Raw genomic sequence first — 17808 nt, 5'->3', positions numbered from 1 at the left:
TGCTGGTATTAATTAATAGCGATTGCTGTATGAGACAGAGTGAGAGAGAGAGAGAGAGAGATGTAGTTGATTGAATATCTGATTCTTATCTTTTTGCTATGGAATGGAGGAGTCTTCGTGGGGGTAGATATAGTTGCCTTGGTAATTGATGGTCTCAATAATTATAAGACGTTTCCCACCTGATCTCATCAGTCTGCAACTCGGCATGTGATAATTCCGGTTTATAACTCATTTCCAGTGCGCACATATTTTTAAACTTTTTATTAGTCCCTAACCACATACACTATTTTTATAACAATTAACGCTATAAATAATTTATTATGCAATATATAACTATATATTCATTCAGTAAGATATCGCTATTTAAGGGACATCAAGATCGCGCGATATAGCAAAAAGTTTACCAGTCAGGTTTCTGTACACACATATCATATATATATATGATGACAAAATTTTAAGAGAGGATAGAGGGTATTTCATGCATGTTGACACTCAAAAAATTATGATCATAGCGAGAAAAAGTGCGGTTTGTGAAACCCCAAGAGAAATAGTGTGCCACACCAAAACCTTAAGAGTGAGAGTAGTGAAAATATTAAATATGGGAAGAGGTGCGAAAAATTGAAACCGAAAAGACTAGTCCTGCACGGTTTGTTACAAAATATGTGTATGTGTATGTGTATGATAAATCAAATTTTCCACGGGTCATAGACAAAACCATGTATATATAAATTACACGGAAGTTGACGAGGCGTTTCCTGGGTAGACCAATAGGTGCGAAAAACCAAGCATTCTTATAAGCATTTTTGCACGGATTGTCAAGAAAACCGTGCAGACCTTGTCATCATACACTGTGTTTTAGGTTATAACCGTGTTTGATTTCGTTGTTTAAACTTTTTTATCAAATATAATTATTTTAGAAGTAGAATACGTAAGGTCTCCCATTTATATGTATTATCTCCTATTTATATTTAATAGATTATACCAACCGGCCGAGTCAGATAGGAATCGGATTGAATTGACTGTTTGAACTTTAAAAAGAGAGATACGAATGCATAGCACAGGCCGATATGTAATATGCGTATCTCAAATCTAATGAACTAATATATTATTATTTTACCTTAATTTTCTTTTGGATTTTACAAATTAGCTAGTTCTAAATTTAGACCGTAGAAAGACTAAGACATGATTCTTAATTTATTTCATCCATTGCAGATGGTTATTTAGAAGCAACGTGTTTTTGATGGCCAAGGTACGTAGATGCATGTGGTCCAAGATGACTAAGATAAGATGCATGTGATTGTGGTCCAAGATGACTAAGATGCATGCTTACAATGATCGATCCGATCTAAATTATTGGTACCAGGCCACATATTACGTACACACGAGGATCATGCATGTGGCCTCCGTATTAATTATCTCGCTTTCAATTGCAAATAAATAACATCTTACAATTAAAACAAAAAAACATATAGTGAGTTCGGATCTAAACTGAAATATTATATATGTTACCTCGGACGATCGATATGATGAACTCTAAATCTATTGCACCATATTCTTTTTACATTTTCTTCGTTAACTTTTTTATATATTGTCCATGAGATATATAGTGATTACGCTCAATTTTGTGCCCGTACTTTTACTGTGTATGCGTATTTCTATATGCTTTCTATAGCAACGGATTTCGGAGAATATATTTGTTTTTTTTTTTTTTTTTGTGCAATACTTGAAATAGAAAATGAACATAGGAGAATATGTATTGGAAACCATTTCAGACAAAAGTAAGCATTACTTATAGTTTGATGGAATGTTAGCTCATGGAATACGTCTTAAATTAGAACAGATATATTAATTACCTGAACGAAAACGTCTGAAAATATGACAACCCTTTAGAAAGAATTTTACAATTCAAGAATTATCACACTATATTAATTTACGGAGCCCAAATGAAAGAGATACTTCTACACACATATACTGTTGTAGTGTCTTTGTGAGGCATTCACTCTACTATATCATCTTATACAATTCTACATGTTCTCAAAACATGCATATTCTCTATATTTGTCTCTCTTTCCTTCTAACAGAGAAGTTTTATCTTTATGATGCACAGACCACTGGTAGGAAACCAACATGATATGTTGTTCCATATATCTATATGAGCAAAACTAGGGTGTGATCGGTTGTTCCACTAGTACGGGTTGGTGAGCACACCTCCAAAAGACTATCGGATTAACTTCAAACTACGAATTCAAATCATTGAAATCTAAGTACTTCGTGAGTGATGTATGTTAATATAAAAAAATTTAAGTTCCAATTTTTTTAGCACATAATTAAGAGGTCAAAACAATGAATATTTTATAAGTTACCTTTTTTAATTATTTTGTGTATTAATTTTTCATCATTTTTTTTACCCCTTGAACATTTACTAAATGAAATCGAAACTTCAATAATTTTACATAAACATACATCACACACGAAGTACTTGGATTTTAACTGTTTGAATTCGTAATTCGTTGTCAATCCGATAGTCTTTTGGAGGTGTGCTCACCAATCCCTCTTGGTGAGCACATCACACCCGAGTTTTGCACTCTCTCTCTCTCTCTCTCTCTCTCTCTCTCTCTCTCTATATATATATATATATATATATATATGTATATGCAAAGTGAGTTGGTTTTTTTAATTTCCAATTGTTAGCTTATTGAGTGTGCGGTTGTTATTGCAAACAAATTTTATGCACAGAAAAGCAACAAAAATAATGGCCAATTGTTGTTTGAGGCACAAACTGCTACATCCAGGTTATACTCACAATTGCTGTTATTATTTTGTCACCCCATTTGGGGCATGACAATATATGAGAAAAGTTTCATTAGGTCTCTCTCGTAAGTTTACTAGTAATATTTTGTGATATCAAACAAATTAATGTAATTAATTAGTGTGAAAAATAAGAGCATTGTTGCTAAGAGCGAACATATATATATATATATATTCTTAGATATTACAAAGTCCGAAGACTTAATTAAGCATGTAGTAATTATTTATTGGTCACGTTCTTAACATGTATATAACATGCAAATGGGTTGATATTGCGAAAGCGCATTCCACAGTTTTGCAGCGAAAGATTGGTGAGGCTCATGTTACATAATTTGCAATCTTTAAATTCTTGGACACACCTTAATTCCGAGATGGTGAACAAACGAACTGACCATTGAGTAGGAAATTATTTTATTTTGATAAAAGCCATGCATAAACAGAAAGTTTTACAATTAACCCAACTTAATTTCTGAAATGAGATCATCTCAGATCAAAAGTGGATCAGTTATTCCCGCAAAATACATCAACCTTAATTAAATTAAATACTCCTACCATTGGCTGAAAGAGCCGTGCAACATACAACTTATTTTATAGCTAAACATGCAGCTCTGAACCGCAAAGCAAACACTAAAGCAAAGGCAAGCAAAATACAAAATGACAGACCTAGAAAATGGAAATTAAGGACCAACCAGCTCAAACTCAAACTCAAACTCAGTGTGCAAGTGTGCAATTCACACTGACTTGCATATATTCTGGCCCATTTTTTATGACTCTATGGTGCGATAGAATATGTGGAATGCAAGCTCTAAAATACGGCCATTAGCATCTTCGCTTAGATTTGTCGCGGATACAGTGCCTTGTGCTAGCTTGAACTGTCCAGTCCCGCCAACAATAATCCACTCCTTTGGAGATGAAGCCTCATACACCCCTTGCACCCCAAGTGTGGATCCCTTGAACCTGTCATTATCATATCATATGCATGTCAACTTAATTAATTATATATATATATATATATAAATATTAATTAATTGAAGCCTATAGATAGATGTACATACCTATCATCCTCGAAAACCATGTTGAAAGAGCAATACCATTGTTGCTTGTTCTTACCACACTGTACCTGCATCCCTTGTGCATGCGCAACAACCTTTGAGCCCCGGTCACTCCCTTCCTCTATGCTCCAATCAATAACATTAATCTGACCAAAATCATTCGGTTCTGTAGGAACTACTGGCGTTGTTTGGTTTCGATTCGTTCCTAAATAATCGTGATGTAAGTATAGGCGTAACTTGGCTTCATATAGCGCGCTTCCGGTTATGATACAACTTTGAAAGTATGCCATTGCTGGTATTAATTAATAGCGATTGCTGTATGAGACAGAGTGAGAGAGAGATGTAGTTGATTGAATATCTGATTCTTATCTTTTTGCTATGGAATGGAGGAGTCTTCGTGGGGGTATATATAGTTGCCTTGGTAATTGATGGTCTCAATAATTATAAGACGTTTCCCACCTGATCTCATCAGTCTGCAACTCTGCATGTGATAATTCCGGTTTATAACTCATTTCCAGTGCGCACATATTTTTAAACTTTTTATTAGTCCCTAACCACATACACTATTTTTATAACAATTAACGCTATAAATAATTTATTATGCAATATATAACTATATATTCATTCAGTAAGATATCGCTATTCTATTTAAGGGACATCAAGATCGCGCGATATAGCAAAAAGTTTACCAGTCAGGTTTCTGTACACACATATCATATATATATATGATGACAAAATTTTAAGAGAGGATAGAGGGTATTTCATGCATGTTGGCACTCAAAAAATTATGATCATAGCGAGAAAAAGTGCGGTTTGTGAAACCCCAAGAGAAATAGTGTGCCACACCAAAACCTTAAGAGTGAGAGTAGTGAAAATATTAAATACGGGAAGAGGTGCGAAAAAGTGAAACCGAAAAGACTAGTCCTGCACGGTTTGTTACAAAATCTGTGTATGTGTATGATAAATCAAATTTTCCACGGTTCATAGACAAAACCATCTATATATAAATTACACGGAAGTTGACGAGGCATTTCCTGGGTAGACCAATAGGTGCGAAAAAGCAAGCATTCTTATAAGCATTTTTGCACGGATTGTCAAGAAAACCGTGCAGACCTTGTCATCATACACTGTGTTTTATGTTATAACCGTGTTTGATTTCGTTGTTTAAACTTTTTTATCAAATATAATTATTTTAGAAGTAGAATACGTAAGGTCTCCCATTTATATGTATTATCTCCTATTTATATTTAATAGATTACCAACCGGCCGAATCAGATAGGAATCGGATTGAATTGACTGTTTGAACTTTAAAAAGAGAGATACGAATGCATAGGACAGACCGATATGTAATATGCGTATTTCAAATCTAATGAACTAATATATTATTATTTTACCTTAATTTTCTTTTGGATTTTACAAATTAGCTAGTTCTAAATTTAGACCGTAGAAAGACTAAGACATGATTCTTAATTTATTTCATCCATTGCAGATGGTTATTTAGAAGCAACGTGTTTTTGATGGCCAAGGTACGTACATGCATGTGGTCCAAGATGACTAAGATATATGCATGCTTACAATGATCCGATCTAAATTATTGGTACCAGGCCACATATTACACACGAGGATCATGCATGTGGTCTCCGTATTAATTATCTCGCTTTCAATTGCAAATAAATAACATCTTACAATTAAAAGAAAAAAAAACATATAGTGAGTTCGGATCTAAACTGAAATATTATATATGTTACCTCGGACGATCGATATGATGAACTCTAAATCTATTGCACCATATTCTTTTTACATTTTCTTCGTTAACTTTTTTATATTTTGTCCATGAGATATATTGTTATTACGCTCAATTTTGTGCCCGTACTTTTACTGTGTATGTGTATTTCTATATACTTTCTATAGCAACGGATTTCGGAGCATATATTTATTTTATTGTTTTTTTTGTGCAATACTTGAAATAGAAAATGAACATAGGAGAATATGTATTGGCAACCATTTCAGACAAAAATAAGCATTACTTATAGTTTGATGGAATGTTTGCTCATGGAATACGTCTTAAATTAGAACAGATATATTAATTACCTGAACGAAAACGTCTGAAAATATGACAACCCTTTAGAAAGAATTTTACAATTCAAGAATTATCACACTATATTAATTAACGGAGCCCAAATGAAAGAGATACTTCTACACACATATACTATTGTAGTGTCTTTGTGAAGCATTAACTCTACTAGATAATCTTATACAATTCTACATGTTCTCAAAACCTGCATATTCTCTATATTTGTCTCTCTTTCCTTCAAACAGAGAAGTTTTATCTTTATGATGCACAGACCACTGGTAGGAAACCAACATGATCTGTTGTTCCATATATCTATATGAGCAAAACTAGGGTGTGATTGATTGTTCCACTGGTAAGGGTTGGTGAGCACACCTCCAAAAGATTATCGAATTAACTTCAAACTACGAATTCAAACCATTGAAATCTAAGTACTTCAAACTACGAATTCAAACCATTGATCTATGTCAAACACAAAGAAAAAGGAGGTTTAACAGCGGTATGTCTCTATGTTGATGATATGATTTATTTTGGCACAGATGAAGCAATGGTGAAGGAGTTTAAAGAGGAAATGATGCATGTGTTTGAGATGACCGATCTAGGAGAAATGCATTACTTTCTAGGTCTGGAGGTTGAACAAGAGAAGGGGAGAATCTTTGTGTCCCAACGCAAGTATGCAAGAGATTTGGTAGAAAATTTCGGATTAAAAGATTGCAATCCCGTACTAATTCCAATGAATACAAACGAGAAGTTGACAGCTATTGATGGAACCGGAGCTGCAGATGCAACTCGATTTAGGAGTTTGGTGGGAGGTCTATTGTACTTGACGCACACAAGACCAGACATCACACATGCAGTTGGAATGGTTGCGAGATACATGCAAGCTATGGTCTGTGGTACAAGGGTGTTGATGAACCATGTTTGACAGGCTACAGCGATAGTGACTGGGCAGGCAGCATAGATGATCGAAAAAGCACAACAGGTCAGGTGTTCTTCGTTGGCAACAGCGTAATAAGTTGGAGTTCGAAGAAACAGTCAACAGTTGCACTATCGACCGCAGAAGCTGAGTACAATGCAGTAACATCAGCAGCATGCCAAGGTGTGTGGTTAAGGTGCTTATTGGAAGAGTTAGATTGCGAGCAGAAAGGTGCAAAAATACTCAATTGTGATAATCAGTCAACAATTGCAATTGGTAACAACCCGGTGCATCACAACAGAACAAAGCACATAGACACTCGGCTCCATTTCATACGAGACCTGATTGAGCAAAAGATGATAGAGTTGCAGTATGTGAACACGAACCAGCAAGTTGCAGATGTGCTGACCAAATCACTCACACGAGAGAAGTTCAACTGGTGTCGAGACATAGATGAATGTGCTGGACTTTGGATTAAGGGGGGGTGTTGAAAATAATCCAAGTCAGCAGCAATGTGCATAAGAGATACAGTTTCTTGAAGATGCGGTTTAGTTACAGGTTTATTTTTGTTAAGAATTAATTATAAACTGGTTGTTAAATTTAGGCAGCACGTTCTCTGTTTAGACGCGTGCAGGGAGTAGTTTAGAAAGGGTAGTTTCTATATTTAGTATGTCATGTAGTGGGTAGTTATTAGTGGGTTCTATAGTGGGTGGTTATTAGTGGGTAGTTATTTTCAGTTCTCTCTTCTACTTTAAATTCTGTAGAACTATGTAATTTTCTGAAGCGTATGAAATAGATTGTGTTTCTATTCTAAAAAAATTCATGAAAATACTGGCACAGCAGCACAGTTTACTGATTTTTTTCTGTTTTTGATTTATTCCTAGTCAATTAGCAACAAACCTTGTGTTCTTGTACTGCTGTTAATTCTCCCATAACCCAACACATACATCACACACGAAGTACTTGGATTTTAACGGTTTGAATTCGTAATTCGTTGTCAATCCAATAGTCTTTTGGAGGTGTGCTCACCAATCCTTCTTGGTGAGCACATCACACCCTAGTTTTGCACTCTCTCTCTCTCTCTAGATATATATATATGCAAAGTGAGTTGGTTTTTTGAATTTCCAATTGTTAGCTTATTGAGTGTGCGGTTGGAATATTGAAAACAAATTTTATGCACAGAAAAGCAACAAAAATAATAGCCAATTATTGTTTGAGGCACAAACTACTACATCTAGGTTATAATTTTATACTCACAATTGTTGTTATTATTTTGTCATCCCATCTGGGGGATGACAATATATGAGAAAAGTTTCATTAGGTCTCTCTCGTAAGTTTACTAGTAATATTTTGTGATAACAAAGAAATTAATGTAATTAATTAGTGTGAAAAGTAAGAGCATTGTTGCTAAGAGCGAACATATATATATATAGAGAGAGAGAGAGAGAGAGATGGGCTATGGTGCATTGCAATGCATGGAGGGGTTTGTGCATTGGACCATAAATCTAAAATTTAAAATCCAAATGTCGATCCAAACCGTTCATCTTGTTCTCCATATTAATTTGTGCTTGGAGACTAAATTTTACATTTTTCTGAATTTTTTTTACTATTTATTAAGTATTTTACAAAATTGTTGATCCAACGGTGGCTGCTGATTTTACTGTTTTGTTAAGCCACCGTTGGATCAACAATTTTGTAAAATACTTAATAAATAGTAAAAAAAATTCAGAAAAATGTAAAATTTGGTCTCCAAGCACATATTAATATGGAGAACAAGATGAACGGTTTGGATCGGTCATTTGGATTTTGAATTTTAGATTTATGGTCCAATGCATAAACCCCTCCATGCATTGCAATGCACCATAGCCCATCTCTCTCTCTCTCTCTCTCTCTATATATATATATATATATATATATAAGTCCGAATACTTAATTAAGCATGTAGTAATTATTTATTGGTGACGTTCTTAACATGTATATATTCTTGTAGTGACATGCAAATGGGTTGATATTGCGCAAGTGCATTCCATAGTTTTGCAGCGAAAGATTGGTGAGGCTCATGTTACATAATTTGCATTCTTTAAATTCTTGGACACACCTTAATTCCGAGAAGACTAGTCCTGCACGGTTTGTTACAAAATCTGTGTATGTGTATGTGTATGATAAATCAAATTTTTCACGGTTCATAGACAAAACCATGTATACATAAATTACACGGAAGCGTTTCCTGGGTAGACCAATAGGTACGAAAAACTAAGCATTTTTATAAGCATTTTTTCACGGATTGTCAAGAAGACCGTGCAAACCTTGTCATGATACACTGTCTTTTATGTTATAACCGTGTTTGATTTCGTTGTTTAAACTTTTTTATCAAATATAATTATTTTAGAAGTAGAATACGTAAGGTCTCCCATTTATATGTATTATCTCCTATTTATATTTAATAGATTACCAACCGGCCGAGTCATAATGGAGTCGGACCGAAAGGGTATGATTTTCGACCGAATTACACGGATTGTGAGTTTTCATGAAAAAATGGGTTGAACATTGTTCAACCGGGCGATTCAAGCAATTATGTACCAATTGGAGACCAATTCCACACGATTCAAATTATATGGAAATAATGGAGAGTGGTTTGAATTGACTGTTTGAACTTTAAAAAGAGAGATACGAATGCATAGCACAGACCGATATGTAATATACTTATCTCAAATCTAATGAACTAATATATTATTATTTTACCTTAATTTTCTTTTGGATTTTACAAATTAGCTAGTTCTAAATTTAGACTGTAGAAAGACTAAGACATGATTCTTAATTTATTTCATCCATTGCAGATGGTTATTTAGAAGCAACGTGTTTTTGATGGCCAAGGTACGTACATGCATGTGGTCCAAGATGACTAAGATAAGATGCATGTGGTCCAAGATCATGACTAAGATAAGATGCATGTGGTCCAAGATCATGACTAAGATGAATGTGATTGTGGTCCAAGATGACTAAGATGCATGGTTACAATGATCCGATCTAAATTATTGGTACCAGGCCACATATTACACACGAGGATCATGCATGTGGCCTCCGTGTTAATTATCTCGCTTTCAATTGCAAATAAATAACATCTTAGAATTAAAACAAAAAAACATATAGTGGCACCATGCATGGTTTCAAAGGTAGGATTCTTAATTTGTTTTAAAAATTGTTTACTTTCATGGAGAATCTCAAAGCAGTGGGAGCAAGATCCACAGTTCACTCCCCAAGATCATTAATTAGCTGCTAATTGTCATTTTCTTGCGTGAACTAATTAATAGTGTAGTAATTGTGTCTAGGTACGCCGTATTTTTACTTCAAATACACTTTTTTTTTTGCTTTTGATGTGTTTTCTCTCTGCTTTATTAACAAACAATATGACTCCATTCAAGTAAACAATTAAAAAACTTTCAATTTTTAATTGTCCAATAAAGTATCAAATTAATAAAACTGATGAACTAAAAAGTAAAAAAAAATATTCAATTTTTATCCATGTTTCACCAGAATATACATGTATTAATTTATCAAACTGAAGAACTAAAATGTAAATTTTTTTGCAATTTTTATGTGTTAGTATGAAACGTGTTCCTACTAAAAAATAACTCTGTCAAGTTATTTCGCTAAATTTATAATATGGTACGTACTACTAATTGCTTGTAAAATAATTTAATTTGAGAATGGAAAAGTTTGGTTAAATGCCGAGGAAAATTGACAAAAATAGTTCTCAGTCAACTCGATTGGACTCGGCTGATTTTTCAAATCATGGTATTTATTTCCTCCATCTAATGTCTGATTTGTATCAGTATTCGACAAATAAAAACGAATGCGGATATGATTTTACCACTATCGAGCCTCTGGATGTGAAGCTATAAATTAGTACAAATAGCCATGTGAGTGGGGACTTGAAAGTTTGATTTCATCACATGGTTGGCAAAAGAACAGAAACAATAAATATTGTTTATAAATTGCATAATATATAACACCAATAAACTGCATAAATAGAAACCCGTGTATTATTTGATTCTGTCAAAACTAATTCCAGACATCCTTGGCTGGTAAATTTTTCTTTTTTGACTCTTTTAATATTAATTTTGTACTCCAACGCATAGTTAAATTATATTTAAATAAAAACTATAAGTAATCATGTGGAACAGATTATTCCACATGATGTGCATGACTTACTAATTAATTAACTAATTTTATTTTATTTTTATAATCGTCAAAATATAAAATAGAATTCAAATTTGCATTTAACGGCCAGTTTATTTAGGAAATATTGCCATGTAGGAAATAGTGTCATGTAATTAATAGGAACACACAATATTGCATTCCAACGACTAGTTTTTCAATTCTTGTAACTATAAATAGGGATATATGTAAAGCTGAAAATAAGATTGTAATAATACGTTGTTTTCATAAATCTCTTTTCTTTTACAAAAGTTAACATGGTATCAGAACAAAAGACTCTGTAACCGAAAAATCACAACAAATTTCAGCAAGGGAAAATGGCTCAAGAAGAAGCTATGAATTTCTCGAAGCTAACAAATACTTTCCTCAATGGCAAAAATTACGTGTCATGGGCAATGGCAGCTTCTAGGGCCCTGAGTGGTCGAGAGATGTTAGAATACATCACTGGTGCAAAGAAAAGGCCAGAAATTGCAGACGCAAACAAGCTAACTCCTGACGAAACAACGACATCAAAACAATGGAGAACAAGAAATGATAGAATCATCACCTCACTACTAAACTCCATGGAGTCGGTTATATCCGACCTCTTTATGATGGCCGAAACAACACATGATTTGTGGGAAGTGGTAAAAGCTATCTATGGTTAGCAAAATAATTTCTCACATATTTATCAACTTATGCAGGATATTCAACAAGAAAAACAAGGATCAAGGAGCCATACTGAGTACCTTAGTGCTCTTGATAATAAACGAAATGAGCTTCGATCCTATCGGCCAATAACAATAGATTTGGATACACTTCAGAAGTGAGCTGAAGAGGATGATATTTTTCAGTACCTCGCGGGTCTAAACTCGAGCTATGAAGCCGTAAAATCTCAAATTATGACCACGGTACCTATTCCCTCTTATGCTAAAATTAAAAGTTTAATTCAACAAGAGAAAATTAGGAGACTTGCCATGAATGGTCCACAAATTGCAAGCCATGAGGGACATGAGAATCATGTCTTACCAGTAAAAAATCCCAATTTTAATTAAAACTCTAGGGTTTAGGTTCTAGGGTAAAAAATAATAATTTTAATCTAAAAATGAGAAGTGTATCCGCTGTAATAACGATGGTCACACTCAGTATAGGTGTTGAGATGAGCATAGGTCTCAAAATTAAAATTATAATTCTCTATAGCCCCATTGTTTCATGCTCCAATCGTACCCCAACATCTTTATCTTCAATTTCAAAGTTCAAATAGACGATCCAAACCGCTCAACATGATATCCACGTTAAAATAAGATCGGAGGCCAAATTTCATATTTTTTGGAAATTTTTTACTTTTTTACTATTTTTTAAGGTTGGTAAAAAATCATTGTTTTTAGATGGTCCACAATTTCCTGAAAAATAGTGATTTTGTACCAATCTTAAGAAATAGTAATTTTTTTTTTAAAAATATATATATTTTGGTCTCCAATCATATTTTAATGTGGATATCATATTGAGCAGATCGGATTGTCTGTTTAAATTTTCAAATTGAAGATGAAGATGTTGGAGTACGATTGGCGCATGAAGCAATGGGGCATTTGACTTGAGCCCTCCTCTAATTTAAAACACACGTTTAAAATTAGAGGAACTAATGTTGCTTTCGATAATTAGTAGACGTGAAAGATCAACTGGAGCATTATCACATCACAAAAATTAATTTTAAAAATGTAGAGAGTACATGGTTATAAATAGCCCTCTCACCCTCTCTCATTTCTCACAGCATATAGAAATTCTTGAAACCTAGCTTGATTATCTCCTCCTTGTACCCACAGTCCTATATAGCAATGGCTAAATCCACGTTCAACATCGCTCCTGTTTCTGCGCTCCAGAAAAATGAGCTCTACTTCCACTTGTACTTGCACCACACGCCTCTTGAACCAAACAAAAACCAAGCAGGAATAGTAGACCCAAAACTTCCTAATTCATTTGGTTCAATGTTTGTTAATGATTGGACCTTGTACGATGGACTCGGCACCGACGCGAAGGTCATTGCTCGTGCACAGGGCCTGCATGTTCAGACTGGAATGAGCTCACAAAAGTATCAAAATTATTTGAGCATTGTGTTCGAGGATACCAGGTATGTACTTCAGTTAGAAACTTAGAGCTGATATGAATTGCATGAATTAATTTTCTATTTTCAACTTTTATGGTGCCTTCATGAATGCAATATTGTCAGGTATGTATATACCGCATGATTTGAATTCTGACACACAAGTACAAGTAGTGCAACTTGCTAACCTATATATGCATGACATATCAAACAGGTTCAAGGGGTCTTCACTTCAGGTGATGGGGCCTGTTGTTGAAGAGGGTGAGTGGGCCATTGTCGGAGGGACGGGAGAGTTCTGTCTGGCACAAGGCGTCATATACAAAAAGTTCCTGGAACAACAAAGCAATGGGAATATTATCGAGCTTGATATCCATGCGTTCTACTCCGCGGTGCGACCTTGGACTCTTGGGGCAGTGTGAATGTTCATCACCAAACTTCGTTCTGGGATTATTTCGTTATGTCAAACGGGTATTGATTTGTTGTTTCCGATACTACTACTTCCCATATTGTTGGTTGTGATCTTTTGTCTGTTTTAATTTGTTTTTATTTCTTGTCAGTTTGTATGATCCCAGTACCCTATGATGGTTTTTATATAATTATGTGGTCTATGTTATTATTGTGCAGCAATCTCATTTACAGAATTAACGAAAAGGCGTGACTAATTTTTAATGGAAAAAATTCAGATTGCAATCATAGACGTGTTAGAATCAAGCAACTGCAAATATAACCACATATAACCTGCTGTCCATTATATTTCCAAAATGCAGCACTATAAACTATATCTAAGCCACTCATAATTGGGCCGGGGTTAGGGTAACTTGGCAAGAAGTGTTTGTCTGTTGTCGTCATATGTTCTTCAGAGCTCTCCAGCCTCCTCTGGTCCTGCTGTCTGAGGTGTCAACACCTCTCCTTCCTCTTCTCCTGGAGCCAAGGTATCGAGTGGTATAGCATCTGAACTGTCTTGTAGCCACATTGCTGCTGCTTCCAAATTCATTTTCTTGCTCACATTCCATGTTCAATAAATGACATGATTAGTAGTATGATGTTTCTTGCAGATTTGTGTGATTCCTGTCTAAAAAAAATTCATATTTATATTTCCATATTGTACAACAGACATCACTATATACAAGTAGAAAATCACTTCCATCAATTGGATTTAGGAAGAGGGCAAATTGAGTTATATCTTGACATGTATTCCACACTACTACAAAAATGGTCATTGTACACTGCACATTGTACACGGATTTGATAATTTTACCTAAAAACCGTGGAGAAATTGTAATTTTTTGGAAGCCCGAAATATCTATGGGATCTCTACACGGATGTTTATTAAAGAATCAGTGTAGAAAGCCTTGAGAGAGCTACACGGACGTTTATTAGGAACTGTACACGGATTATTATTTAAATAACAGTGTAGAAAGCTTTAAGAGAGCTACACGGATATTTATTAAAGAACCGTGTAGAAAGGTAAGAATTGTACACGGATGTTTGTTTAAATAGCAGTGTAGAAAACTTGAGAGAGCAACACGGACGTTTAATAAAGAGCCGTGTAGAAAGGTGAAAATTGTACACGGTTTTTTGTTTAAATAACAGTATAGAAAGCCTTGAGAGAGCTACACGGATTTTTAAGTAAAAAATCTGTGTAGAAAGGTTATTCTAGGGTTTTGGTTATATAAAAGACCTCCTTCTAGCAGCGCCGTTTTGATCAATTAATACTCTCTCTCTCTCTCCTTCCAGAAGTGTCATTCTGATTTCTGTGCACAAAGAGCTAGGATCTGAGATCTTTGAAGTTAATTTGTATTTCTCCTCTCTATCTTGCTAAGCTTAGTCATGTATATATATATATATATATTTCTCTTTTCTGTTACTAGCTTATTATTGCTTATTTAGGTCAATTATTAATTAATACATGCATGCTTGATTTGTTAAGATAATGTAAATAATTAGTGTAATGTGGACCATTTTATGAAAGTGAGAAGTAAAGAAAACGTCTAAGGTCTCCATCATCAGATCTGAGAAAAACCGTTGAAGATCAGTACTAACGCTTCCGCCTAAAGATGTCTGCACTTCAGAACTGTAAGATTTAAATTACTTTGCTATTTTATTTTGAATTTACAGATTCTGGATTGCTTGTGTTTTTTTAATTGCAAAACACGTCATGAATTATTAAGACTATCATTTGATATCAGAGCCATCGTAAATTCATATAAGATGCAATAATTTTTTTTTACGAAATTGATTTTCAATGGTTCGTATAAAAGCTAGACAGATTCAACTAATTTTATATATAAATATTTTCTTATAATTTTGGATGAAAATTTTAAAGGAGAATTTTTATTCCCTATTATGTATGCACATATATGTTGATCAATGGATTCTTATTGGAGATGCAATATGTTGGAGACCTTTAACCAAGAGGCATCATGTCATGGATCACATGGGAGCTCCTTTTTTGATATGTTGGATCTAATACGCCTTAGTTTGTATGAAATTTTGGTCCAAACTAGATCATAACCAAGAGTTTTGGCAATTTGAGCCCAACTTACCGAATTTTGGGCCAAAGCTTGATCATGTGATTACTAAGTGGTAAGGATATAACTTTTATACAAACATTGTATTGGATCCTGAGGAGTATATGTTATGTTTTATCACATCAGATTGCATGTACAAAAGGCTTTGTATATATATATGTTGCATGAATTGTAATCTTCTACCTTTTCTTGTTACTAACTAATACCAAATTATAATTGTAGTATGGACCAAAGCAAAAGTGTATGTGGACAAGGCAGTTTCAATTTAAATTTTGTAATGCTCAATATGGATTTGTATAATTTTGTATAATTTAGTGTACATAAATTATTTATACTGTTGTATAGTTTTGGAATTATGAGTTTAAAAGACCTCTGTTTAATGTTTCTCTGTTTTGGAATTCTAATTTTAAATGGCTAACAAAATTGGAAGCTAGCCACAAAAAAAATGGGAAAAAAAGAACAATTCTACATGGACATTTAACTAAAGTCCGTATAGAAAGGTATTTAAACATTAAAAAAAATTGAAAAAAAAAACAATTCTACACGGACATTTAGCTAAATGTCCGTGTAGAAAGGTATTTAAACATATAAAAAAAAATAAGAGAGCTACACGGACATTTAGCTAAATATCCGTGTAGAAAGAGTAATTCTACACGGACATTTAGCTAAATGTCTGTGTAGAAAGGTATTTAAACATATAAAAAAAATAAGAGAGCTACACGGACATTTAGCTAAATGTCCGTGTAGAAAGACTCTTTCTACACGGATATTTAGCTAAATGTCCGTGTAGAAAGGTATTTAAACATATAAAAAAAATAAGAGAGCTACACGGACATTTAGCTAAATATCCGTGTAGAAAGAGTAATCGTACATGGACATTTAGCTAAATGTCCGCGTAGAAAGAGTGATCATACACGGCTGTTTATGTAAATATCCGTGTAGCTCGGTTATTTTGAGAGCGACGCTGGCAAGCGTTTGTACACGGTTGTTTATGTAATAATCCGTGTAGCTCTCGATAATCGCACACGGATAAATATCCGTGTATAAATATTCAGGGATTTCTAAACCCTCACATTCCACACGGTAGGAAATCCGTGTAGCTCTCCTATTTATGTCCGTGTACAATCACTTATTCTGTAGTAGTGCCAGTTTGTAGAAAATCTTGACTCTCCCTAATTAAAAACATACTTGTTGAATTTTGGGGCCTGTAAGGAACAAGTGATCAACGGTTTCATCTGATTGAGAATATAAGATACAAGTGGAGTCCACCTTCCATCTATTTTTAATCAAGTTGTGTTCTGTTAGGATTTTGTTGAGGCTTGAAAGGCACATAAATAATCTAATTTTGGTGGTACAGGTAATTTCCACAAGAGCGTAGGTTGAAGTGCAACTATTCCCCTAAAATTTATAAATTTATACAAGGACTTGACTGAAAACTTCATTATATTAGCCCACCTCAGGGCAATATTATCATATAAATGAGTAAATGAAACATGACTGATAATGTAGAGCATTTCAGCCCATTCCTGTTATTTATTACATGTCAAGACATCCCTAAATCTTACACCATGCCCCTGTGTTTGTATGAGGAGAGTGGTGGATGGAGGAGTTGATCCAGAACAACAGTAGAGATCTAACGAAATAAGAAAGATTATCGTGGACGCAAGAGGTGATCCAGAACTACTCTTCAGATGCAACAGACTAAAAATTACAACAATATTACAAAATAAATATATTAATAATAAATTTTATAACAGTGCGTCCACTAAGTACAAAAACGCGAAGCATACACTATTTATTATACATGTTCGCTCTAAATTCCCACTAAATCTGTGTCCAAAGCAAGAAAACATTGTTCCAAAAATTTGCTCCGAAAATATGGTGAAATTGTACACGGTTTTATTGCCTCGAAAATGTGGTCAAATTTGCTCCGAAAATATAAATGTGCTCCAACATTCATACATGGTAGTAACAATAAAACTGAGTACAATTTGACCATACTGTAAGTTTTTTATTAGAAATGATGTATGAATGTTGGTCATTTTTAGATGTTTTGGAGCTCATTTTTGGATGGGTGTATATGAGATGCTCCATCAATTCTACATGGTTTTATAGTATAATCCATGTGTGAT

The 17808-nt window shown here is 34.1% G+C and overlaps 3 protein-coding genes across 3 annotated transcripts in view; 1 reads left to right on the top strand and 2 right to left on the bottom strand.

Moving 5' to 3' along the window:
- Window positions 1–3272: 3272 nt before the first annotated feature.
- LOC144553931 (dirigent protein 23-like) overlaps window positions 3273–17808 on the bottom strand; it is a 35132-nt gene continuing 20596 nt past the window's right edge. Inside the window, exon 3 of the transcript XR_013511472.1 lies at window positions 3273–3471. The gene's annotated coding sequence lies outside the window, so the exon portion shown is untranslated. The remainder of the gene's footprint in view (window positions 3472–17808) is intronic.
- On the bottom strand, window positions 3471–4150 carry LOC144554347 (dirigent protein 23-like). Its single transcript, XM_078302672.1, has 2 exons — window positions 3864–4150; window positions 3471–3765 (listed from the first exon to the last, which is right to left on the bottom strand). The coding sequence occupies exons 1-2, from the start codon at window positions 4148–4150 to the stop codon at window positions 3573–3575; spliced, it is 480 nt and encodes a 159-aa protein (XP_078158798.1). The 3' UTR covers window positions 3471–3572.
- LOC144554769 (pterocarpan synthase 1-like) lies at window positions 12802–13758 on the top strand. Its single transcript, XM_078303108.1, has 2 exons — window positions 12802–13172; window positions 13360–13758. Exons 1-2 carry the CDS (start codon window positions 12880–12882, stop codon window positions 13562–13564), a joined length of 498 nt encoding a protein of 165 aa, XP_078159234.1. The 5' UTR covers window positions 12802–12879; the 3' UTR covers window positions 13565–13758.

Source organism: Carex rostrata, chromosome 5, assembly GCF_964058835.1.
Source record: "Carex rostrata chromosome 5, lpCarRost1.2, whole genome shotgun sequence".
NCBI classification, from domain to species: domain Eukaryota; kingdom Viridiplantae; phylum Streptophyta; class Magnoliopsida; order Poales; family Cyperaceae; genus Carex; species Carex rostrata.
This window is presented reverse-complemented; position numbering and strand designations above follow the sequence as displayed.